At 47.0% G+C, this 25795-nt stretch overlaps 1 protein-coding gene across 1 annotated transcript in view; it reads left to right on the forward strand.

Moving 5' to 3' along the window:
• The window catches only part of grm5b (glutamate receptor, metabotropic 5b), a 929621-nt gene that overhangs the window by 582217 nt on the left and 321609 nt on the right, over positions 1–25795 (forward strand). The window contains exon 3 of the mRNA XM_070892001.1: positions 23689–23924. Coding sequence (XP_070748102.1) covers positions 23689–23924 — 236 coding nt within the window. The remainder of the gene's footprint in view (positions 1–23688; positions 23925–25795) is intronic.

Consider the following 25795-nt stretch of genomic DNA (forward strand, 5'->3'; position numbering starts at 1 on the left):
AATCACGTCAAGACGGCACCGTTCAAGCCGGCCTCCAACAGCCAGGTGGAGAGAGCAGTGCAAATCATTAAACAAGGCATGCTTAAAATCCAAGGTCCTACGCTGCAGGGTCACCTGTCGTGACTGCTGCTGGCATACAGATCTCGTCCGCACTCACTAACTGGGATCCCCCCCCCCCCGCGCAACTGTTGATGAAAAGGACTTTAAAAACAAGGCTCTCATTAATCCTCCCAGACATCTACGAAATCGTTGAGGCAAAGCGCTGTAAACTGACTGAGTACTATGACACAAATTCGAGGGGGAGATGGAATGAGATAGGGGCAAAGTGTTTGTACTAAACTATGGCAGGGGTCCCAAATGACTTGTAGGGACAGTAATGGGCAAGGAAGGAAACAGACTACTGGTAGTACAAATGGACAATGGCAAAACCTGCCGGAGGCATGTAGACCAAGTCAAAAGCAGATTTACCAACAACACTGCGGAACCAGAGGCAGACTACAATGTGGAACTCGCACCACACCTGGTGAACAGACAGAGGAAACAACCTGAGGAAAGGGCAATCCCAACAGACAGCCCAGGCGAGTCAACAACAATCACACCAATCGAAACAGACAGCCCAGGCGAGATACCAGCAACCACACCCAAAGAAAAACAGACACCAAAGCAAACAACTGAACCACAACTCAGACACTCCACGCGAGAGCATAGACCACCTGAGAGACTGAACCTATAAAGACAATAAGACCTTGGGGGAGGGTGATGTCATGTATCTTACATTATTATATATAACTGTATCCTAACATGCTATACATGACTGTAATAAGATATGACCTGTAACCACCAGCATACCTTACCACCAGGGGTGCACTTGCAAGAGACAGGTATATAAGGACAGATCTCAGGCAAGTGCAGCATTCGAGAGCTGTGAAATAAAGGTGCAGGTCCAGAGTGACCTTGACTTCACTACATGCCTTGTGTGAATCTGTACTGAGGGGACAGGACTTTACAGGTGAAAAATGGAGGGGCTGTTGTGGAAACCCTGGGGAAGGCATGTCCAGGTATACTGTTGCACTTTAAATGTGAATGCGAACTTGTACTAGTCCTCTCTTTTGAGGGGAATTGACCAGAACCTGTTCGATATATCCAGCAGCGTGAATGTGGTTGCGGATGCTGGAATGCTCCATATCAGGTTGGCTGCGGCCGCGACAGTGGGCGTGGAAGCTATGGATATTCTTGTTGAACATCCGATAGTCCACGGTGACCCTCAACGCCTGGTCCGGTTTCCGAACCGGCCAAAGTGGAGAGTTCATGTGTGTGGCTCTGGACCTCAAGACCTCCTGGGCTACCAGAGACCCCAGTGCCATCTCTAAGTCAGCCTCTACCTCCCTGGGGAAATTATACTGTTTCTGTGGCCTGGACATAGGGTCTCCTTGTATCTGACTTCTACCCCCGTCACCCTACTGCAGTCGTGTTTGTGTGTGGCGAACGGTGCGAGATTGTCCCGCACATAAGCCTGGTACTCGGCCGGGGTATTATTAACCAATTGCTCTTGGTCGTAATTACCCTTCGGCTTCATCGTACACACTCTGCCTTTACCCTTCCTTTTCTCCGGGATAACCACTACTTCCCTGTACACACCGCCACGCAAAGACAGTGGTTCCTTAGATCCACTATGGTTCTATGGGCTAGCAAAAAATCTACCCGTAGGATTCCTGACCCCGACTGCTCCCATTTCAGCAGGACGCACTTCCATTTTGCGTAGAGTGATCCTAAATCGATGGCTAGCGGCCTGGAGATCGAGCCCTGTGAACCCCACCAGACCGTGTGGAACCTTGCTAGACAAAAGTGAGGTCGTCGGATTATTTGCGTGAATCACCGTGCTGGAAGCTCCGGTGTCCAACAAATACTTCCCCACTACCTTCTCCACCCCCATCTTTACACATGGTCTCTTCCATTCGTCATAGGTACTCAGGCTGGACGCACGATAGTCAGGGTGCTGGGTTTACCGGAGCGGTCAGGACTTCTCTGCTCACCGCAGCGTCTACCCTTCCCTGCTCCAGCATGAAAACTATTCAAAGGGCGGCCATTAGAACATTAAATTGTTCGGTGTTCAGCCCCTTCGCCTCAACAGGTTTCGCCATGGGCGTCGGAGGATCCTCTTTCACTTGCCCTTCCTCAGGGCCGGGCAGTCTTTCCTCCAGTGTCCCAGTTTCCCACACCCGAAACATGTCCTAACCCTCTCTGACCTACCCTCTTCCTGGTACCATTCCCTTTTACTACCCCCACTGAGCTTCATTTCGTGAACCTTCCCTTTAACTGGTTTGACCTCTTCCTCTACACCGGCCTTGAATGGCAGACTCATGTGACGGAGCACATTGGCCTCCGTGTTCTGGAGATTCTCAGGGTCAAACCAGTTCTCAGACTTTGCCCTAATCCGGGGTAAATTCTTTGACACTAGGGACCTGAGCCATTGGTTCCTTGGCTCCCCCTGCAACTGTGCTTGGTCCAGCACTCTATTACAGGCTTTATTATAGACTGGCCAGAGCCAGTCCGCAAAAGCCTGAGGTGCTTCCCCAGCCAATTGCAGCGTCCTTTCCACCCTGGAGAATGGACTACCTTGGGTGTCACCCATGGCTCTTAGGATTTCCTCCTTTATGCCCTCTATGGTTCCCTGCCCCCTCTTGCTTTCGGCAGATAGGGCCTGATACATCTTCCCCACCAGGGAAAATAATAGCAGCTTGTAAACCTCTGCTTCGTTACACCCATTAATCCCTCCCACCTGTTCCACCTCCGTGAAGTGGACCGATGGGTCTTCTTTGTGGTAAGCTTGGGCACCCCTGAAATTATATTTTGCAGCTGTGGGGTTGTGAATGGGACCACAAAATCACTTTGCAGCGACCCCTGACCATGGCCGTCTATGGGCGCACTGTATTTCTGCTGCCATATGGGATACATGGGTCCCGGCACCTCTGGCAGAGATTGTGCGTCCCTGTCCGGCTCCCAATTCTCACTGTCTTCCCCTTCCTCTTCCGAGTCCACCCATGCTCCCCCCGGGGCCATTAGGCAGACCATTTTTTTGGCCTTCGATAGAGCATGGGTCAAGCTTTGGATTTTCTTTTGATAGGGCCCGTGATTCCCACTCTCAAAATCCTTACTGATGGCTACCCTATACGCTGTCTCAATATCCTTCAGTTGCCCCTCCAGCCCGTCTACTTTACCCACTAGATGAGCGGTCTCCTCCCGTGCGATCTGCTCATTGAGCTTGTCCTCTGTTACCTGGCACTGCAGGTACTCCCCGGTGTTACAGGGGGTTTCCTCCTGAGTGTGCCTCTCCCGCTTTTCCTCTCGCAACTCATCTAAAAGCCTCGTTCCTACCATGGCCCTTGCGGCTGACTGCTCCTCGGACTCTTTGAGCTCTGCCTTAAACCTACCAACCTGCTCCCTAAGCAGTTGGACTTGCTTCTACAGACACAGGAGACAGATGGCCTTTTCTTTTGCCTTTCTATGCTCCTTTCTCCCCGTCCACTCAGCGGCTTTATCCTTGGACTCTCAGTCTACAAAAGGTCTAGCACCCACTGTTGCATTATGTTAACTTTCCCAAAGATATCTAAGGAAATCCTATCTCCCATTGCCGATCTCTTGGCCTTAATATCTTGCATAACTCTCGTTTCAGTACACCCAACTCCTGCTGCAGTCACGAGATTCTGTAAGTGGTTTCCCTTAAGTGTTTTCAACACATTCCCCATGTTACAATAGTTCTAGACCTGGAAGTGATTAGTGTACTGAACAGATGAATGAGTCAAGGACAAATACCTCGGTCTCAACTGTCAATGCTTTATTAAAGCTACCTCAACACAGAAAAACTACAAGTAAATACACTGATGAATAAATAAATAATAATATAATAATAAATAAATAAATAAATACCTCTGTTTAAAAAAGGGGGCAGATAAAAGTCAATAACTATCGGCCAGTTAGTTTAACATCTGTAGTAGGGAAAATGCTTGAAGCTATCATTAAGGAAGAAATAGCGGGACATCTAGATAGGAATAGTGCAATCAAGCAGACACAACATGGATTCATGAAGGGGAAATCATGTGTAACTAATTTACTGGAATTCTTTGAGGATATAACGAGCATGGTGGATAGAGGTGTACCGATGGATGTGGTGTATTTAGATTTCCAAAAGGCATTCTATAAGGTGCCACATAAAAGGTTACTGCAGAAGATAAAGGTACGCGGAGTCAGAGGAAATGTATTAGCATAGATCAAGAATTGGCTGGCTAACAGAAAGCAGAGAATTGGGATAAATGGGTCCTTTTCGGGTTGGAAATCGGTGGTTAGTGGTGTGCCACAGGGATCGGTGCTGGGACCACAACTGTTTACAATATACATAGATGACCTGGAAGAGGGGACAGAGTGTAGTGTAACAAAATGTGCAGATGATACAAAGATTAGTGGGAAAGTGGGTTGTGTAGAGGACACAGAGAGGCTGCAAAGAGATTTAGATAGGTTAAGTGAATGGGCTAAGGTTTGGCAGATGGAATACAATGTTGGAAAATGTGAGGTCATCCACCTTGGGAAAAAAAACAGTAAAAGGGAATAATATTTGAATGGGGAGAAATTACAACATGCTGCAGTGCAGAGAGACCTGGGGGTCCTTGTGCATGAATTCCAAAAAGTTAGTTCGCAGGTGCAGCAGATAATCAGGAAGGCGAATGGAATGTTGGCCTTCATTGCGAGAGGGATGGAGTACAAAAGTAGGGAGGTCCTGCTGCAGCTGTACAGGATATTGGTGAGGCCGCACCTGGAGTACTGTGTGCAGTTTTGGTCACCTTATTTAAGGAAGGATATACTAGCTTTGGAAGGAGTACAGAGATGATTCACTAGGCTGATTCTGGAGATGAGGGAGTTGCCTTATGATGATAGATTGAGTAGACTGGGTCTTTACTCGTTGGAGTTCAGAAGGATGAGGGGTGATCTTATAGAAACATTTAAAATAATGAAAGGGATAGACAGGATAGAGGCAGAGAGGTTGTTTCCATTGGTCGGGGAGACTAGAACTCGGGGCACAGCCTCAAAATATGGGGGAGCCAATTTAAAACCGAGTTGAGAAGGAATTTCTTCTCCCAGAGGGTTGTGAATCTGTGGAATTCTTTGCCCAAGGAAGCAGTTGAGGCTAGCTCATTGAATATATTCAAATCACAGATAGATAGATTTTTAACCAATAAGGGAATTAAGGGTTATGGGGAGCGGGCGGGTAAGTGGAGCTGAGTCCACGGCCAGATCAGCCATGATCTTGTAGGGTGGCGGAGCAGACTCAAGGGGCTAGATGGCCTACTCCTGTTCCTAATTCTTATGTTCTTATGTTATTAATGTTGGGGAAGTCCAGAACCAAGGGTCACAGTCTAAGGATAAGGGGTATGCCATTTAGGACCGAGATGAGGAGAAACTTCTTCACCCAGAGAGTGGTGAACCTGTGGAATTCTCTACCACAGAAAGTTGTTGAAGCCAATTCACTAAATATATTCAAAAAGTAGTTAGACGTAGTCCTTACTACGAGGGGATCAAGGGGTATGGCGAGAAAGCAGGAATGGGGTACTGAAGTTGCATGTTCAGCCATGAACTCATCGAATGGCGGTGCAGGCTCGAATGGCTGAATGGTCTACTCCTGCACCTATTTTCTATGTTTCTATGTTTCTATGATTCTATGATGTAGTACAATCCAATACCCTGACATGTCTAAACCACCCCTATCGCGAAGTACCCAACATCTAAACCCCCTGCTCGGATCCACAGTGTACCCCCGATTCTGTACCGACCGGCTGGGCGTACCCCTATGGTCCTTGCAGCAAGACCTGCCCACGAAAACGCTTCTAAGGCTTGGTTGGGAGAACACATGACACCTCCTCACACAGTGGCTGTGATCTTAAAAATGCGTGGGCAGGGACGATGCCTACCGATTCGTTGGCTTACTCACTGCTTCTCCTGGTGAAAACATGCCTCTTCTGGTTCCGTATTGTCTATGGTTTCTTCTCTCCGTCCCAGATGGCGTGCTCAGTCCTTGTGGAGGTGAAGCAAGCAAGAGCAAAGAGAGAGAGCTATGGCCATGTGGCCACCTTTTATATCCAAAGTCTGTTTGCCTTTTCTGGCCCAATAAAGTTTTTTCTTGTTTTGAGGCTTCTGTCTGAGTGGCCCATGTGTATTCCAGTGATGGCTGGTGATGAGGTTTCGCTTCCAACCGGTCTGGGGCTTAATGGCTTTATATTGTTCTGGTTTCCTGCCTCTCGGGGTTATCTCATTCCAGGTAATGGCTTGATCACTGACCAGTTCACATTGCTTAACAATGCACCCTCTATCTTTGCCCATTACCTGTGATGAGTTGTCTTATCCTAGCCATTGTAAAGTCCCAGACTACCGCTGCCCATCAGATGTGGATTTTGAGTACTACATGGAAAAGTATCTGGGCCCCTCCCACAACAGGCTGCCAGCTTTTTCTGCAGTGAGAAATATTAAAATACAATATCCAGATATCCAACAATCCTTGGGAAGCCAATTTGTAAAAGGCAAGTCATGTCTGACAAATGTAATAGAGTTTTTTTGTGAAAATATCAGTGTTTTCAATGAAGGACACGCAGTGAATGTTGTGTACATGGATTTTCAATAGGCTCCATAAAAGAGGTTTGCTGATAAAATTAAAGCATGTGGCACTGAAGGGAATGTGACAGTATGGATAGGAAGTAGTTAAAGGACAAAAAACCTGTAATGCTAAACCTATACAAATCATTGGTTCGGCCACAGTTTGAATATTGTGCCAGATTTGGGCTTGCATTTTAGGTCAAGGTCATGAAGAGGCTGTAGTAGAGATTCACTAATATGATGAGAGGCTTAAGTTATGAGAGAAACTAGGGCCCTGATATTACGACCAGGTGGGGAGGAAGTGGAGGTGAGGGTGGTGTGAAAGCAGCCGAGAAACTTGGAAATGTGAGTCACTGGAGTCCTGCCTAATTTACACTTTTTGTCTCTATTTCCCGGTCGACAGTAAGCCAGGTTGAGAGACTGGCTGGCTGTCGGGCAGGAAGGACTGTGGTACAAGGCCACCGCCAGGGAGTGGAGAGGAGGGTGGGAGGGAGGCAGACATTGTGGGTCAAATGGGGAAGATCATGGACCGGGGTGGGTGGGCGGGGCGAGGGTGTTTCGGCGAGAAGATCGCAGACCGTGGAGGACACAGCGGGGACCGTGTCCAATCACGAGAGGAGGCGGCAGATTGCAGGGAGCAAGGCAGGTTAGCTTGGTGGGCCAGGGGGATGCACTCCTGCAATGCTGGAGTCAGACCTTCTCACTTCCCTTCAGCTGTTGGGTTTTCTGAGCCCTGGGAAAACTGACCCACAGCCGTTAAAAGTAAAATTGTGGTTAAATTTCAGGCATGCGGCCTCATTAATATATTTAAATATTGGACTCGCCCCCCCCCATCCCATAAAACCAGAAGTAGGCACGTTGGAGACAGATTGGAGTTGGATTTCAGATCTCCTACCTATCCTGGTGAGTTAAAATTCCCCCAGATCTCTTTTTATCAGAGCAGAAAAGGTGAAAGAGATGGTCAGAATTGAGAGGCTTTGATAAGGTTGAAAGATAAAAAACTGTTTTCACCGGTAAGTAAATCGATAACTAGGAAGCATCAATTTAAGATAATTTCTCAAAGAACGAAGGAATATATTAAGAGATGTTTTCCCCCATGCTTTGTACTGTAAGGACATGGAATGCCTGACCAGAAACAGAATCCATAATAACTTTGAAAAGGGAAGTAAACAAATATTTGAAAACAAAATGGAAAGGTATGGGGAAAGGGCAGGGGACTGGGACTGAATGTATAATTCGGTCAGAAAGCCAACAAAGCTGTGATGGGCCAAGTGGTCCCGCTCTGTACTGTAAAACTCTATGGGGTAGAAATCCGACGTGGATAGCAGCGGTAAATGGGATTATTAATCGGCTGCTTGATATTCAATTCTATTGAAGACAATGAAATGGAATATCGGATGGGGAATATAACGGGCAGCCGGTGTGATAATATCTGTTTTGTGCTCCTGCCAGATCCAAATTTCTAGCCTTATAATTTGACTGTCTTTTGGAAGCTAGGAACGGACATTCCCAAGAGTGAGGTAATATGGCAAGGTTTTAAAAAGAAAACACGCATCAATATACAAACTGACATATGCACCCAGCTTTTTGTGGGTTGGACTTTCCTTTGGCCAATACATTTGTTGTTGAGCTGTACTGTAGTGTTGCCTGTTACCCTGCTATCAACCAGGCAGATATAGATCCGGACAGTGCCTATGGTAGCATCAATGACTCACAGCACATGTGTGGGTGGAGCAGAAAAATTGCTGTTGGTTGATTGAATTACCTCTCACACTTTTTGAATCAGTAATGATAAGAGGAAATGTCAGCTGTTACTATTATTGTGATATATTCACAAAGCACAAGCACACATAGCTTCCTAACAAGGCAGGCAGCTCTCTCGGAAATCTCCGGAAAAATGCCTAGTTCTGTTTATTATTAACCCTGCACCTGCAGTACACAATACGTCCACATCCGCAGTGTGGAGCTACAAACATTACAAGCTTACAGACATTACACTTCTCCCTCCTTAATGTAGAAGCCATCACAACAAACACCATACATAACTTTCATGTTTATAGATAACACAGGATATAAACTTTTTTTTTTTCCATTTTTACAAATTTAACTTGACCACTTGTTTTCAGTTTCGAAGCGGATACCTTCGCTCTCGAACAGAACCTTCCAAACATGGTGTTGAATCGAAACTCAGTCGAGGCTTAGCCTGAGGAACATGTTCCTCCACGGAATTTCCTTGATTTTCATTTGAACTCACTCCAACTTCAGGCTCTTTGTTTTACTGACTCGGACTCAGACTTCCATTCTGATTCTCTCCTGGATTTGTTTCCAGTACATTGGATTTAGGATTTGCTCCTGGCGTATCAAAACTATCTGATGAGTCAGAAATAATTGAATCTTTCCCACCTTCAAAACTCTTGGTCAAGCACATTCCCAGGTGCTGGTCATGGAGGTCTCCTAATAATTTGGACCTGAATTTATTTGGTATAACCACTCTTGCACCCCACATGATAAAATCTTTATCTACTGATAATTCATTCCTACGAATGAAGAATGGATGTGTATCTTTGTCTGTTCCCTGGTTTGGCCAACCATTACTCATACACCTTTGACATCACTGGGTCACATTTGGTTGCTCTACCAATCTCTTCAGCTGTGACTGGCAGTTCATCAATGTATGAAAAATAAAATGCTTCTTCCCTATCGGGTGTAACTTGTGGTGGGGAAGGCAAACTAGACATTGCATCAGCATTACTGTGATCAGCTGATCATCTGTATTCAATATCATATGTATATGCTGACAAAATCAAAACCCATCTCTGCAATCGGGCTGCAAGTAATGTTGGAACTGGGGACTTTGGATGGAGGATTGCTGTTAGGGGCTTATGGTCCGCAACGATGGTAAACTTACGACCATACAAGTTTTTGTGAAACTTCTTGACCCCAAAATGTCTGTAAGCTCGTAATGTTTGTAGCTCCACACTGTGGATGTGGATGTATTGTGTACTGCAAGTGCAGGGTTAATAATAAACAGAACTAGGCATTTTTCCGGAGACTTCCGAGAGAGCTGCCTGCCATGTTAGGAAGCTGTGTGTGCTGTGCTCTGTGAAGATATCACATTTGGCGATGGAAGATGGGATTTTTCAGATGATTTAAAGCTAAAATTCTGTTGGTGAAGGATTCAGCCAGCCGACAGGGAGACTTTGGAAGTTTCTGTCTTTGAAAAAAGTTACAAAATCCGAGGTAAAATACAGCACTGGGTGTGATTAAAATGGCAGGTGTATTGGGACATTTGGGTGAATATAGACATGACCGGGAACATTTTAAAGTGTATGTGGATCAGCTAGAATTGTATTTTATTGCAAATAACATAATCAAAGTTCCAGACAATGCAGTCCAGAATGTGAGAAAGCACATTTGGCGACGGAAGATGGGATTTTTCAGATGATTTAAAGCTAAAATTCTGTTGGTGAAGGATTCAGCCGTGTTGGAACGTAAGAAAGCAATCTTCTTATCGGAGGCAGGTCCGGCATTATATGACACTCTTGTAAATCTGCTTGTGCCTGACGAGCCAAAGAAAATAACGCTTAAAGAGATTTTAATGAAGCTGGAGCAGCACTATAACCCCAAACCATTAGAAATTGCTGAAAGCTATCGTTTCGGGATTCGGAATCAAAAGGCTGATGAAAGTATCAGTGATTACATCAAAGCATTAAAAAAGCTATCGATGCACTGTAATTTTGGAAACTTTCAAAACTGAGCATTACGGGATCGTTTTGTTTGTGGGGTGAAAAATGATGCGATTAGAAGGAAGTTATTGACGACAGATGACTTGACTTTTGAGATTGCTTGTCAGACAGCGAGGTCGATGAGCATGGCTGAACAATATTCCTGAGAATGAAATAATAATTACGGTCATCAGTCAACCAAGGTAAATCACCTGCAGGTTCAAAGTAAAAGACGGGCATGGCCGAAAGTCTCAGAAACTGGAAATTCTAACAGAGCCTCGAAGTTGTGCTATAGGTGCCTGGGACAACACATTGCTCAAAGTTGTCCATACGTGAAGGCAGAGTGTTTCTTTTGCAGGAAGACTGGGCATCTTGTGAAGGCATGCTGACTGAAGGGTAATACAGTTTTTAAAGCTATGAGTTCAACGTTCAAAACTATGAGTAGAAATCCAAAGAGACTACATAGGATGGAAGAACAACAACAGGACGAGGAGATGTTAGAGTTACACGTCATCAGGAGCACGAGGTTACTGGACAGCGATTCGGGAAGCATCAAAATCCACACAGATGTTGCGGGATTCAAGAAAGCAATGGAAATTGACACGGGTGCATCCGTGAGTGTCGTACCGGAGTCACTGTACCTCGACACCTGGGAATGTGCTTGACCAAGAGTTTTGCACGCAGTTATTTATGGTGGCCAGGTCGGTATAAAGATATAGAGTACATCGTGAGTCAGTGTATGACATGTCAATCGGTAAGCAAGCAACTACCACCAGTACCATTACAGCCATGGAAATGGCCTCCCAGAGTGTGGCAAAGGCTACATATTGATTTTGCTGAGTTAGAAGGACAACAATTGTTCATTGTGATTGATAGCCATTCGAAGTGGGTTGAGGTGCTTCCAATGTGGAGAATAACAACAAGTAAAACATTGGACATTTTACAAAAATTATTTTCTTCATTTGGCCTCTCTGAAGAGATTGTTTCGGATAATGGACCACAATTTCATTCAGAAGAATTTGCACAATTCACGAGCAAAAGTAGTGTGAAACATGCCAAGGTTCCACCATACCATCCTGCTTCGAATGGTGCAGCAGAGTGCACTGTACAAATTGTAAAACGTGCCCTCATAAAACAAATGTTAGATCCAAATCCAAGGAAACGACAGTTGTCATTGGATCACAAATTGGCTAATTTTTTGATTACATATCAAAATACTCCTCATACAACTACTGGTAGAACACCAGCAGAGTTGTTTCTCAAACGACAGCCACGAACCAGATTCTCATTGTTAAAGCCAAATTTGGCACAGTCCGTAGAAGAGACACAATTAAGACAGAAAGAGAATCATGATAAAGGTAGAGTAAAAGAGAGAAGTGTGAAATTAAACCAGAAGGTGAGAGTGAAGAACCATCACCATAAATGGTTAAAATGGTTACCAGGAAGAGAGGTGAAGATATGTGGTCCTCACACATATTTGGTAAAGATGTATGATAATGGACAGGTTAGGTTTGTCCATATTGATCATATTTTACCTACAGACATGGAAGTAGTTGAAGGTGGGAATGATTCAATTATTTCTGACTCATCAGATAGTTTTGATATACCAGCAAATCCTAAATCCAATGTACTGGATACAAATCCAGGAGAGAATCAGAATGAAAGTCTGAGTCCGAGTCAGGAAAAAAAAGAGCCTGAAGTTAGAGTGAGTTCAAATGAAAATCAAGGAAATTCCATGGAGGAAAACGTTCCTCAGGATGAGCCTTGAATGAGTGTGAAATCGACACCATGTTTGGAAGGTGCTGTTTGAGAGTGAAGGTATCCTCTTCGAAACAGAAAACAAGTGGTAAAGTTAAATTTGTAAATATGGAAAAAAAAAGTTGATATCCTATGTTATGTATAAACATGAAAGTTATGTATGATGTTGTTATGATGGCTTCTTCATTAAGGAGGGAGAAGTGTAATGTCTGTAAGCTTGTAATGTTTGAAGCTCCACACTGCGGATGTGGAAGTATTGTGTACTGCAAGTGCAGGGTTAATAATAAACAGAACCGGCAGATTTCCGGAGACTTCCGAGAGAGCTGCCTGCCATGTTAGGAAGCTGTGTGTGCTGTGCTCTGTGAATATATCACAGTCTACAGATGCTAATTTTGTACATCTACACTCCCCGCAGAGAAGATGTGCTCTCAGGTCAGAGCTGGGGCTCCAACACTGTAGCTCTGATTCTCCACCCCATGCTCTCTGTAAACCTGGTTTCCCGCGAAAAGAAAACAACTTACTTTGATATGTGGCTGAATTTTCGCCGCCATTCTGTGCTGTTTTTTTCGGCCTTCGCTGTTTTTTTTTTGAGCAGACTAGAATCTGCATGTTTCGCCAAAGTTTCTGTGCTATTCTAAAATTGGACATACCTCTACAACTGCGCCAAAAAATGTCCATGTGCAATTTTGGGCCACATATGGAGCCTTAAATGGAGGAAAATGTCCATCGGCATTTCACAGAGGCATAACCAGAAAAAAATAACGTCGGATTGCATAATTACCCTCGCCCCCCCCCCCACCCCCCCGCCCCCAAGTGTAAGCACAGATAACAAGCGTTGGCAACTTATTCCATTTTGGGTGGTGGGTAATTGTAATCAAGCCTTGGCTCGATCCGCCCTCTCCAAACAATCACGAGTGGGAATTCTGGCACAACTTTCCCTTTCTCGAGCACAAATAGGCTGACACCAGATATACTGTATCAACAAATGCCCCAGGTTTGATCAGCTGTTTCAGCACAGACTCGGGATTGAAAGACGGATTCAGATGGACCTTTCATCAGAACTGATGCCAAAAGAACTGCTGTGCATATCCAGCATTTCCTGTTTTGAATTCTTTTTCCCACTACAATTCTAATTTATTTTTCAGCTTTGTTAACCCAGGAAAGTTACCTAAATTGTAAGTTGCACAGGTAGTGGCTGAGAGGCGACTGATAGAGGTCTTTAAGATTATGAAAGGGTACATAGGGTAAATGTAAAGAAGATGTTTCCACTTATGGGGAGACCAAAACCAGGAGCCATAAACATAAGACAGTCACTAATAAATCTATTGTGTTCATTACACAAACGAGACTGCACACAGAGAGGTTAAAGTAACAGTGACCTCAGTCATTATTAAGACACTCCAGAGTGACGAGCAGGCCTTAGGGGATCCCTTGGAACTTCAGGGGATGCACTCCCTGGTGGCAGAACATGGGAGTGCATGCTTTATAGATACACAACATCACTCCCCCCCAAAGTCAAAGTGAAAACTACATGCAAGATGAGGCGGTCGGGTGCCTATCTTTCCCTGGTGGACCGCCTCGGTCCAAATGTCTGTTCTGGTGTGTTGGTTGTTCCCTCGCTCGGCTAGCGTGTTGTTGGCCCTGCAGGGCTGCTGGGTGAGCCTGGCCTTGATGGGCTGTTGGGTGTGATGGGCTCAATTTCCTAGTCCGGGGTGGTGTCGTTGATCCTTTGGGGGTGTGTTGTGGGCTCAAAAAAGGTGGTGTCTGCTGTGAGTTGTTCAGGGCAGTCTGTGAACCGCAGCCTCGTTTGGTCCAGGTGCTTTCTGCAAATTTGTCCATTGTCTAGTTTGACTACAAACACCCTACTCCCTTCTTTAGCTATCATCGTGCCCATGATCCACTTGGGACCCTGTCCACAGTTTAACACATACACAGGGTCATTCAGATCAATTTCCCGTGACACAGTGGCGCGACCATCGTTTATATTTTGTTGCTGCCGCCTGCTCTCTACCTGATCATGCAGGTTGGGGTGAACCAGCGAGAGTCTGGTTTTAAGTGTCCTTTTCATGAGTATCTCAGCCGGGGGCACCCCTGTGAGCGAGTGAGGTCTCGTGCGGTAGCTGAGCAGTAATCGGGACAGGCGGGTTTGGAGTGAGTCTTCTGTGACTCGTTTAAGGCTCTGTTTGATGGTTTGTACTGCCCGCTCTGCCTGCCCATTGGAGGCTGGTTTAAACAGGGCTACAGTGACATGTTTGATCCCATTCCGGGTCATGAATTCTTTAAATTCAGCACTGGTGAAACATGGCCCGTTGTCACTGACCAGTATGTCAGGCAGGCTGTGGGTGGCAAACATGGCCCTCAGGCTTTCAATGGTGGCGGTGGAGGTGCTTCCCGACATTATTTCACATTCAATACATTTTGAAAAAGCATCCACCGCCACCAGGAACATTTTACCGAGAAACGGTAGTCGACATCGATCCTCGACCATGGTCTGGAGGGCTGGACCTCAAACTTAGTGGTGCCTCTCTGGGCGCATTGCTCAACTGAGCACACATGCTGCATTGCCGCACACAGGACTCGAAGTCAGAGTTGATACCGGGCCACGACACGTGGGATCTGGCTATCAGTTTCATCATTACTATAGCTGGGTGTGTGCTGTGGCGATCCAAGATGAACGTCTCCCTGCCCTTTTTGGGTAGCACTATGCGGTTACCCGACAACAGGCAGTCTGCCTGAATGGACAGCTCGTCCTTTTGCCGCTGGAACGGCTTGATTAGCTCTTGCATTTCAATGGGGATGCTGGCCCAGCTCCCATGCAGTACACAGTTTTTTATTCGGGACAGCAGAGGATCTTGGCTGGTCCAAGTCCTAATCTGGCAGGCCGTGACAGGTGATTTATCATTTTCAAATGCTTCCATGACCATCAACAAGTCTGCGGGCTGCGCCACCATCAACAAGTTTGCAGGCTGCGCCATTTCTACCCCCGTGGTGGGCAATGCTAGCAGACTGAGAGCATCGCCACAGTTCTCAGTGCCTGGTCTGTGGTGGATGGTATAGTTATACGCTGATAGCACGAGTGCCCATGTTTGTATGCGGGCTGAGGCATTGGAATTTATCCCCTTGTTTTCAGCGAACAGGGATATGAGGGGCTTGTGATCGGTTTCCAGCTCAGATTTGAGGCCAAACAGGTACCGATGCATTTTCTTTACCATGAACACACACGCTAATGCCTCTTTCTCAATCATTCTGTCGGCCCTCTCAGCCTTAGACAAGCTCCTGAAGGCATAGGCGACAGGTTGCAACTTCCCCACAATGTTAGCTTATTGTAATATACACCCGACTCCATACGACGATGCATCACATGCTAGCACCAGTCTTTTACATGGGTTATACAATACAAGCAACTTGTTGGAGCATAAAATGTTTCTGGCTTTCTCAAAAGCAATTACTTGCTTTTTTCCCCATACCCAGTTCTCACCTTTATGCAATAACACATGTAAGGGCTCTAAGAGGTTGCTTAACCCTGGTAGGAAGTTACCAAAATAGTTGAGGAGTCCCACGAACGACCGCAGCTCCGTGACGTTCTGTGGCCTGGGCACGTTCCTGATAGCCTCTGTCTTGGCGTCTGTGGGCCGCATGCTGTCCGCCGCGATCTTTCTCCCCAAAAACTCCACTTCTGTTGCCATGAAGACGCATTTCGACCTCTTCAGCTGCAGCCCTACACGGTCCAGTCGCTGGAGGACCTCCTCCAGGTTTTGTAGGTGCTTGACGGTGTCCCGACCCGTGACCAATATGTCATCCATGTCATGTATCTTACATTATTATATATAACTGTATCCCAACACACTATACATGACTGTAATAAGATATGACCTGTAACCACCAGCATACCTTACCACCGGGGGTGCACTTGCAAGAGACAGGTATATAAGCACAGGTCTCAGGCAAGTGCAGCATTCCAGAGCTGTGAACTAAAGGTGCAGGTCCAGAGTGACCTTGACTTCACTACATGCCTCGTGTGAATCTGTACTGAGGGGACATGACTTTACAGTGGCGACGGGTTACGGGATTACAGAATCCACAGAATGGCGAACAACGGATCAGATGAAAAGTACAATGTGGGAGGACTTTATAGAAAGGCTCCAGCAAAGCTTTGAAACCAAAGACTGGTTAGGCGACGATACGACAGACAAGAGAAGAGCCCATCTCTTGACCAGCTGTGGCTCAAAAACATACGCTTTAATGAAGGATCTGTTGGCACCTGAGAAACCTGCAAGCAAGTCGTTTGAAGAATTGAGCACACTGGTAAGAGACCACCTGAAGCCAGCGAGCAGCCTACATATGGCCAGACACAGGTTCTATAATGACAGGCGCTGTGTGGGCCAGAGCATACCGACTTTGTGGCGGAACTTCGGAGGTTGGCTAGTTTATGTGAGTTCTCCGATGAAGTGAGGAGAGAAATGCTGAGAGACTGTCTCATTGAAGGAATAGGCCACGCACGCATATTCCGAAAGCTCATAGAGACCAAGAACCTGACCTTAGAGGCAGCAGCACTGGTTGCACAGACATTCTTGGTAAGGGAAGAAGAAACGAGGTTGATTTACAATGCAGGTACGACAACTAACGAAATAATGGAACAAGGCATTAGAAAAGCTGCTACCCCCACACACAGACAAAACCGGCAGAACAGGCTTTCGACAGCAAGCAGTGACAACAGAAGCCATCAAGGGCCACAGGAACGGCCATTCACACCTCATCAATCCACAATGCGAGCAATCAACTACAAACTGAGAGAAACTCAAGAGAGATCAGCCAGACGCAGCTCATTCTTTGCAAGCAGTCTGTGCTGGAGGTGTTGGGTGGGCACTCGTCAAGGGAATGTCGATTTCAGCAGGCTGTTTGCAGGAACTGTGAATATACAGGGCATTTGGCCCGCATGTGCAAAAAAACGGCAGCTCGGCTGGTATACGAATCGGATGGGTCGGAAAGCGGACCAGAAGACGGTGGGGACAGTACCCGGGACACCGATGTACAGCGGGTCAACACGATCAATGGCCGCTGCTCCGACGATAGGACGCCTCCTATAATGATGAGGGTCCTACTCAACGGGATATCTGTCAACGTGGAGCTGGATACAGGAGCGAGTCAATCTCTCATGGGCGCTCAACAATTTGAACAACTGTGACCGCATAAAAGAGACAGACCAAAACTCACAAGTGTCGACACCAAACTAAGGACCTATACCAAAAAAATCATCCCAGTCCTCGGCAGCGCCATGCTCTCTGTCACACACAAAGTGACAGTGAACCGATTTCCCCTGTGGATTGTTCCCGGAGACCCCCCAATACTGCTGGGGAGAAGCTGGCTGGCAAAACTAAACTGGAAATGGGATGATGTCCATGCCATGTCATTAGAGGAACTGCTCAACAGTTATAAAGCGATTTGAAAATTTCTATCAGCCAGGTGTGGGCACTTTCAAAGGGGCCAAAGTCAAAATCTGCATCACACAGGATGCTGGACCAGTCCATCACAAGGCCAGAGCTGTACCCTATGTGATGAGGGAAAAGATTGAACACCAACTAGACAGGCTTCTGCGGGAAGGCATTATATCACCTGTGGAATTTAGCGACTGGTCAAGTCCCATCATCCCAGTCATGAAGCCTGATAGATCCGTACGAATCTGTGGGGACGACAAATCTACCATAAACAGAGTCTCCCTACAGGACCAGTATCCGCTGCCCAGAGCGGAGGACTTATTTGCCACATTGGCTGGAGGTAAACTTTTCTCAAAATTAGACCTCACATCTGCGTATATGACGCAAGAATTGACCGAGGAATCCAAGCTACTCACCACCATCAACACACATCGAGGCCTTTACATGTACAATCGATGCCCATTCGGCATCAGGTTGGCAGCTGCCATATTCCAGTGCAACATGGAGAGTCTGCTCAAGTCCATCCCAGGGACGGATGTATTTCAAGACGACATACTTATCACGGGCAGGGACACCGACTCCCATCTCCGTAATTTGGATGAAGTACTAAAGCGGTTGGATCGGGTAGGCCTACGAGTTAAGAAATCCAAGTGCCTGTTTCTCGCACCCGAGGTTGAATTTTTGGGCAGAAGGATTGCCGCTGATGGAATCCGCCCAACAGAGTCCAAAACGGAAGCAATTCGCCTGGCACCCAGGCCCCGGAATGTCTCAGAACTGTGCGCCTTTCGCGGGCTACTCAATTACTTTGGGAACTTTATGCAGAACTTAAGCACACTGCTGGAGCCTCTCCACATGCTACTCAGGAAGGGGTGCGATTGGTTTTGAGGGGACGCCCAGGAACGCGCCTTCAATAAGGCACGCAACCTTCTGTGTTCCAACAGTGTTTTGACTTTCTTTGACCCAGGTAAAAAGCTAGTTCTCACATGCGATGCGTCAGCGTATGGGTTCGGGTGCGTTTTGCAACATGTCAATAGTGCGGGCAAATTACAACCCATAGCTTATGCCTCCAGGTCACTTTTGCGGGCGGAGCGCAGGTACGGAATGGTAGAGAAGAAGGCGCTCGTGTGCGTGTACGGTATCAAAAAGATGCACCGATACCTTTTCAGGGCCACGTTCGCATAAGAAATGGACCACAAGTCCCTCACCTCCCTCCTATCCGAGAGCAACGCAATAAACGCCAACGCCTCGACGCGAATTCAACGGTGGGCACTCATGCTGGCGTCCTACGACTATACCATAAGGCACAGACCAGTCACAGACAACTATACCGACGCGCTCAGCAGGCTACCCCTGGCGACCACGGAAGGGTCTGACGAACAGGACTGTGAGATAGTCATGGCAATCAATGCCTTTGAGTCCACAGGTTCGCCCATGACAGCTCGCCAAATCAGAGCCTGGACGGCCAGCGACCCCACGTTATCCTTAGTAAACAGATGTGTCCTAACTGGTGACTGGGCAGAGGCTCGCGATGCCTGCCCCGAGGAATTAAAACCCTTTCACAGGCTCATGCATGAGCTATCACTACAAGCAGAATGCCTGATGTGGGGCAGCTGAGTAGTCATGCCTCTGCGAGGCAGAGAGACATTTGTCCGGGAGCTCCACCGCGAGCACCCGGGGATCGTTCTCATGAAGGCCATAGCCAGATCCCACGTCTGGTGGCCTGGTATTGATGCGGACTTGGAGCTCTGCGTCCGAGGGTGCACCATTTGTGCCCAACTCAGCAATGCCCCAGGGAGGCTCCACTGAGCCCCTGGCCTACCAAACCGTGGTCGCGGGTGCACATAGACTATGCGGGCCCATTCATGGGAAAAATGTTCCTCGTAGATGTAGATGCATTTTCAAAGTGGATCGAATGCACCATTTTAAACTCGAGCACAACCTCCACCACTGTGGAGAGCCTCGCAACCATGTTTGCAACGCACAGAATCCCTGACATATTGGTCAGTGACAATGGTCCGTGCTTCACCAGCGTAGAATTCCAAGACTTTATTATTGACCACGGCATAAATCACGTCAAGACAGCACCGTTCAAGCTGGCCTCCAATGGCCAGGCGGAGAGAGCAGTGCAAATCATTAAAATCCAAGGTCCCACGCTGCAAGGTCGCCTGTCGCGACTGCTGTTGGCATACAGATCTCGTCCGCACTCACTGACCGGGATCCCCCCCCCCCGCACAACTGTTGATGAAAAGGACTTTAAAAACAAAGCTCTCATTAATTCTCCCAGACATGCACGAAATTGTTGAGGCAAAGCGCCGTAAGCTGACTGAGTACCATGACAGAAATTCGAGGGGGAGATGAAATGAGATAGGGGACAAATTGTTTGTACTAAACTATGGCAGGGGTCCCAAATGGCTTGCAGGGACAGTAACAGGCAAGGAGGGAAACAGGCTACTGGTAGTACAAATGGACAATGGCAAAACCTGCCGGAGGCATGTAGACCAAATCAAAAGCAGATTTACCAACAACACTGCGGAACCAGAGGCAGACGACAATGTGGAACTCGCACCACACCTGGTGGACAGACAGAGGGAACAACCAGAGGAAAGGGAAATCCCAATAGACAGCCCAGACGAGTCAACAACAATCACACCAATCGAAACAGACAGCCCAGGCAAGATACCAGCAACCATACCCAAAGAAAAACAGACACCAAGGCAAACAACTGAACCACAACTCAGATGCTCCATGCGAGAGCATAGACCACCTGAGAAACTGAACTTATAAAGACAATAAGACCTTGGGGGAGGGTGATGTCATGTATCTTACATTATTATATATAACTGTATCCCAACATGCTATACATGACTGTAATAAGATATGACCTGTAACCACCAGCATACCTTACCACTGGTGGTGCACTTGCAAGAGACAGGTATATAAGCACAGGTCTCAGGCAAGTGCAGCATTCCAGAGCTGTGAATTAAATGTGCAGGTCCAGAGTGACCTTGACTTCACTACATGCCTCGTGTGAATCTGTACTGAGGGGACAGGACTTTACAATCCTGAAAAACTACCATGCGTGGTACTGACTTGAGTAGGCTCTCCATGTTTCTCTGGAAGATCACTGCAGCCGACCGAATTCCAAACGGGCATCTGTTGTAGATGAACAGTCCCTTGTGCGTGTTGATGTAGGTGAGGCCCTTCGAAGACTCCTCCAGCTCCTGCGTCATGCAGGCCGAAGTCAGGTCGAGCTTGGTGAACGTCTTACCTCCTGCCAGCGTCACAAATAGGTCGTCTGCCTTAGGTAGTGAGTATTGGTCCAGTAGCGAGAAACAATTAATAATTACTTTATAATCGCCACAAGTCCTGACCGTGCCATCACTTTTGAGTACTGGAACAATCGGGCTGGCCCACTCGCTGAATTCCACTGGGGAGATGATGCCCTCGCATTGCAGTCTGTTCAGCTCGATTTCCACTCTCTCCCTCATCATGTGAGATACCGCTCGCGCCTTGTGGTGAATGGGTCGTGCCTCTGTGACCAAGTGGATCCGCACCTTCGCCTCGGAAACGTTTCCAATGCCTGGCTCAAAAAGGGAAGGAAATTTGTTCAGAACCTGGGTACATGAGACCTCATCGACATGTGATAGCGCTCGGATGTCATCCCAGTTCCAGCGGATTTTGCCCAGCCAGCTCCTTCCAAGCAGTGTGGGGCCATCGCCCAGGACAATCCAGAGTGGCAGTTCGTGCACCGTGCCCTCGTAGGTGACCTTGACCATGGCACTCCCCAGGACAGTGATGAGCTCTTTGGTGTACGTTCTCAGTTTCGTGTGGATGGGGCTCAGGGCTGGTCTGAGTGCCTTGTTGCACCACAATCGCTCAAACATCTTTTTACTCATGATGGATTGGCTCGCGCCAGTGTCCAGTTCCACGGCTACGGGTAAGCCATTCAATTTTACATTTCGCATTATTGGTGGACATTTTGTCAAAAATGTGCGCATCCCGTGTACTTCAGCATCTGCCTCCTCTCTCTGAGTCTCGAAATTGCTTAGTTTCCACCATGGACCGATCTTCCTCTGCCACGTGGTGATTAGCAGGTTTTGCAGAGCTTGCAGCTCGTTTGCAAGCTCGTTGGAGGTGCCCCATTGTTCTGCAGCTCTTGCAAACATACCCTTTGAAGCGGCATGAATAGGCTGAATGGAAGCCTCCACAACACCAACAAGATGTGAATTGCCTTTCATTCATCCTTTGTTGCGGACTCTGTGTCATCTGGGTCACCTGAGGCCTGCTGGCAGTTGCAGACACGTGGTTTCTGCCCTGTACATTCCTGCTCGCAAACACAGTTTCAGTTAATTTATGAACATTGCTAGCACTTGTCTGCTGAGAGATTTGTTTGGTGTTATCACTGGTGGACATCAACGCCTGTGCTATCGCAATGGCCTTACTGAGGGTCGGTGTCTCTACAGTCAAACGTTTTCGTAGGATATTCTCGTGGCCAATGCCCAGTGCAAAAAAGTCTCTGAGCATCTGCTCCAGATAGCCATCAAACTCACATTGTCCTGCAAGTCACCTCACCTCAGCGACATAGCTCGCCACTTCCTGACCTTCAGATCGCTGGCACGTGTAGAACCGATACCTCGCCATCAGCACCCTCTCCCTCGGGTTAAGATGCTCCCGAACCAGTGTACACAGCTCCTCATACGACTTATCTGTGGGTTTCACCGGAACCAGAAGATTCTTCATGAGGCTGTAGGTCAGTGCCCCGCAGACCGTGAGGAGGACTGCTCTCCTTTTTGCAGCGCTTCCTTCTCCGTCCAGCTCGTTGGCTACAAAGTACTGGTCTAGCCGTTCGACATAGGCTTCCCAGTCCTCACCCTCCGAGAACTTCGCCAAGATGCCCATAGTTTGCTGCATCGTTGCATTGGATTCATATACTCGTCGCCAGTTATTGTGTTCCTAACACAAGGAGGTTAAAGTAACAGTGACCTCAGTCTTTATTAAGACACTCCAGAGTGAGGAGCAGGCCTTAGGGGCCGGCTTATATATAGTGTTCCCAAGAGATGCTGGGATCCCTTGGGACTTCAGGGGATGCACTCCCTGGTGCCGGAACATGGGAGTGCATGCTTTACAGATACACAACATGATCCAATAGGGGATTCAGAGAAACTTCTTTACCCAGAGAGCAGTGTGAATGTAGAACTCACTACTATATGAAATAGTTGTGATGAATAGCATAGATGATATAAGGGGAGCTAGATAAGCACATGAAGGAGAAAGGTTATGTTCATGGGATGGGAATAGGCTCGTGTGGAACATTAACACGGGCATTGATCAGTTGGGCCGAATGGCCTGTGTCTGTGCTGTACATTCTATGTAATTCTATGTAATTAACAGCAACTATCAAAGGTTTTTCTGTTTGCTATATATTTGAAAATAAAGGCCATGGGCTGAATTTTGAATTTTTCGGCCCGCCTAGCGCAGGGGGAACTGCTCGACCAAGCTCCCCTGCATGTTGTGGTGTGTATGTGACGACTTGGGCAGGTTCCCCGCCCGATTGACAGGCTGGCTTCCAGTTGGGCGGGGAACGCTGGACAGGTCGTTGCAGCAAACAGGCAAGGTCCAAGGGGTTGGGTTCCAAGCTCAGGAGTGGCGGAGGTCTCCAAGTCCAGAGGAGGAGTTCAATTGTGGTGTGATCCAATGGGGTGGGCCTGCTGGTGGGTGAGTTTGGGTGGTCAGAATGGAGCACTCCTGCTTCTCCCGGCCCACAAGGATTGCTCCCTGAGGCTGTGCTCGCCTCGCTGCAGTTACCAGGAGGCCCGAAGCCTGGGATCCCTGGCTGGCCGCAGTAAAACCTGCACAGCCGCTTAAAGCAGAGGCTTCAGGGCCTCATTATAATATCTAAAATGCCGACCCGCCTCAGCGGGCCCCCGTCTTGCCTGAGTAAAACTTGAAAGTGGGCAGGTTGGAGGCGGTTTGGGGTCATGATTTAGATTTTTTAAACTTTAACTTCAACCTCGCCCTGAACCCACATGTTTTTTCATGTTAAAATTCCCCCCCATGTATTTATTACTGCAGCTCTATATATGCACATTGTGATGACCTTTTAACACTGTCTTATCTGTTGTGCATTACAGTGATGGCTGGGCAGATAGGTATGATGTGACAGATGGCTACCAGCGAGAAGCTGCTGGAGGCATAACAATCAAACTCCAATCTCCTGATGTGGCATGGTTCGATGATTACTACCTTGAGCTGCGGCCAGAATCCCACTTTAATAATCCCTGGTTCCTAGAGTTCTGGCAGCACAGATTTCAATGCAGGCTGGAAGATCAACAGCAGGAAAATCCCGAATATAACAGGACCTGTGACGGTAAGGAACAGCTGATCGGCTAAACTGTATCACTCATCACTAATTTGGATGTAAAAAATGCCAGCAGATTGGGTTTTATGTATTTTACGACTGAATATTTCTTAAAATAAGTAGATGAAGATACAATAAATATATCTCTTACATGACTCGGAGCTATCTCTTCAACTGTGCTTTAGTTTCAATTAATTGTCATTTTATAGTTTAACTTATCAGTTTCAAAAGGGAAAATTATTCACAAATTTTGGGGTACATTTTCTCCAGCCAACCAGCTGCCCGATAATCCCGATGGGAAGCCTGGTCCAATTAGAGGACGGGGCCTCATTAGTACTGGGCCAGCAGGCTGTAGGACTGACTGCAAGGGACTTGTATTTGTCTTCACTAATCTTTTTCTCTTTACATATCTATAGTAGCTTTTGCAGTCAGTTTTTATGTTCCCTGCAAGCTTACTCTATTTTCCCCCTCCTAATTAAACCCTTTGTCTTCCTCTGCTGAATTCTACATTTCTCCCAGTCCTCAGGTTTGCTGCTTTTTTGGCCAATGTATATGCCTCTTCCTTGGATTTAACACTATCCTTAATTTCTCTTGTTAGCCATGGTTGAGCCACCTTCGCCATTTTATTTTTACGCCAGACAGGGATGTACAATTGTTGAAGTTCATCGATGTGATCTTTAAATGTCTGCCATTGCCTATCCACCATCAACCCTTTAAGTATCATTTGCCAATCTATCTGAGCCTATTCACGTCTCATACCATCAAAGTTCTTTTCTTTAAGTTCAGGACCCTAGTCTCTGAATTAACTGTGTCACCCTCCATCTTAATGAAGAATTCTACCATATTATGGTCACTCTTCCCCAAGGGACCTCGCACAACAAGATTGCTAATTAATCCTCTCTCATTACACAACATCCAGTCCAGGATGGCCGGCTCTCTAGTTAGTTCCTCGACATATTGGTCTAGAAAACCATCCCTTATACACTCCAGGAAATCCTCCTCCACCGTATTGCTACCAGTTTGGTTAGTCCAATCTATATGCAGATTAATGTAACCCATGATAACTGCTGTATCTTTATTGCACGCATCCCTACTTTCCTGTTTGATGCCATCCCCAACCTCACTGCTACTGTTTGGTGGTCTGTACACAATTCCCACTAGCATTTTGTGCCTTTTGGCATTCTGCAGCTCTACTCATTCAGATCCCACCTCATCCAAGCTAATGTTCTTCCTTACTATTGCATTAATCTCCTCTTTAACCTGCAACGCTACCCCACCTCCTTTTTATTTCTGTCCATCCTTCCAGAATATTGAATACCCCTGGATGTTGAGTTCCCAGCCTTGGTCACCCTGGAGCCATGTCTCCGTAATCCCAATTACATCATATCCGTTAACAGCTATCTGCACAGTTAATTCATCCACCTTATTACGAATGCTCCTCGCATTGAGACACAGAGACTTCAGGCTTGTTTTTTTAGCACTCTTTGTCCTTTTATGGGGTCGTACTGAGCACGGGGGGTTCGATCGTGTGGGGGGAGAAACAGCTTTGCTTGCGATTTGGGAGGAAGCACTCCTGCTCCTCCTGGCTCACCAGCAGTGCTGGAAAAGCACTTACTTCTTCCAAGCAGCAGTCCTTACCTCTCTTTAGCTGCTAGGTTAAATTTAAAATGGAGATAAAATCTGAAGCATGCAGCCTCATTAAAATATTTAAATGACCAACCCGTCTCCTGGGAGTAGTTTGATCGTCCGCATGCTCCCATCAGCCTCCATCAGTTCAAAACAAATGGATGGGTTTGAAGCAGGTTGCGTTCAGGTTTGAGGTTGTGAAAGTTTTTATATCCCACCAGACCCAAACCCATCAGTTTTTCAGGGTTAAAGTT

The sequence above is a fragment of the Pristiophorus japonicus genome, chromosome 10 (genome assembly GCF_044704955.1).
Source record: "Pristiophorus japonicus isolate sPriJap1 chromosome 10, sPriJap1.hap1, whole genome shotgun sequence".
NCBI classification, from domain to species: domain Eukaryota; kingdom Metazoa; phylum Chordata; class Chondrichthyes; family Pristiophoridae; genus Pristiophorus; species Pristiophorus japonicus.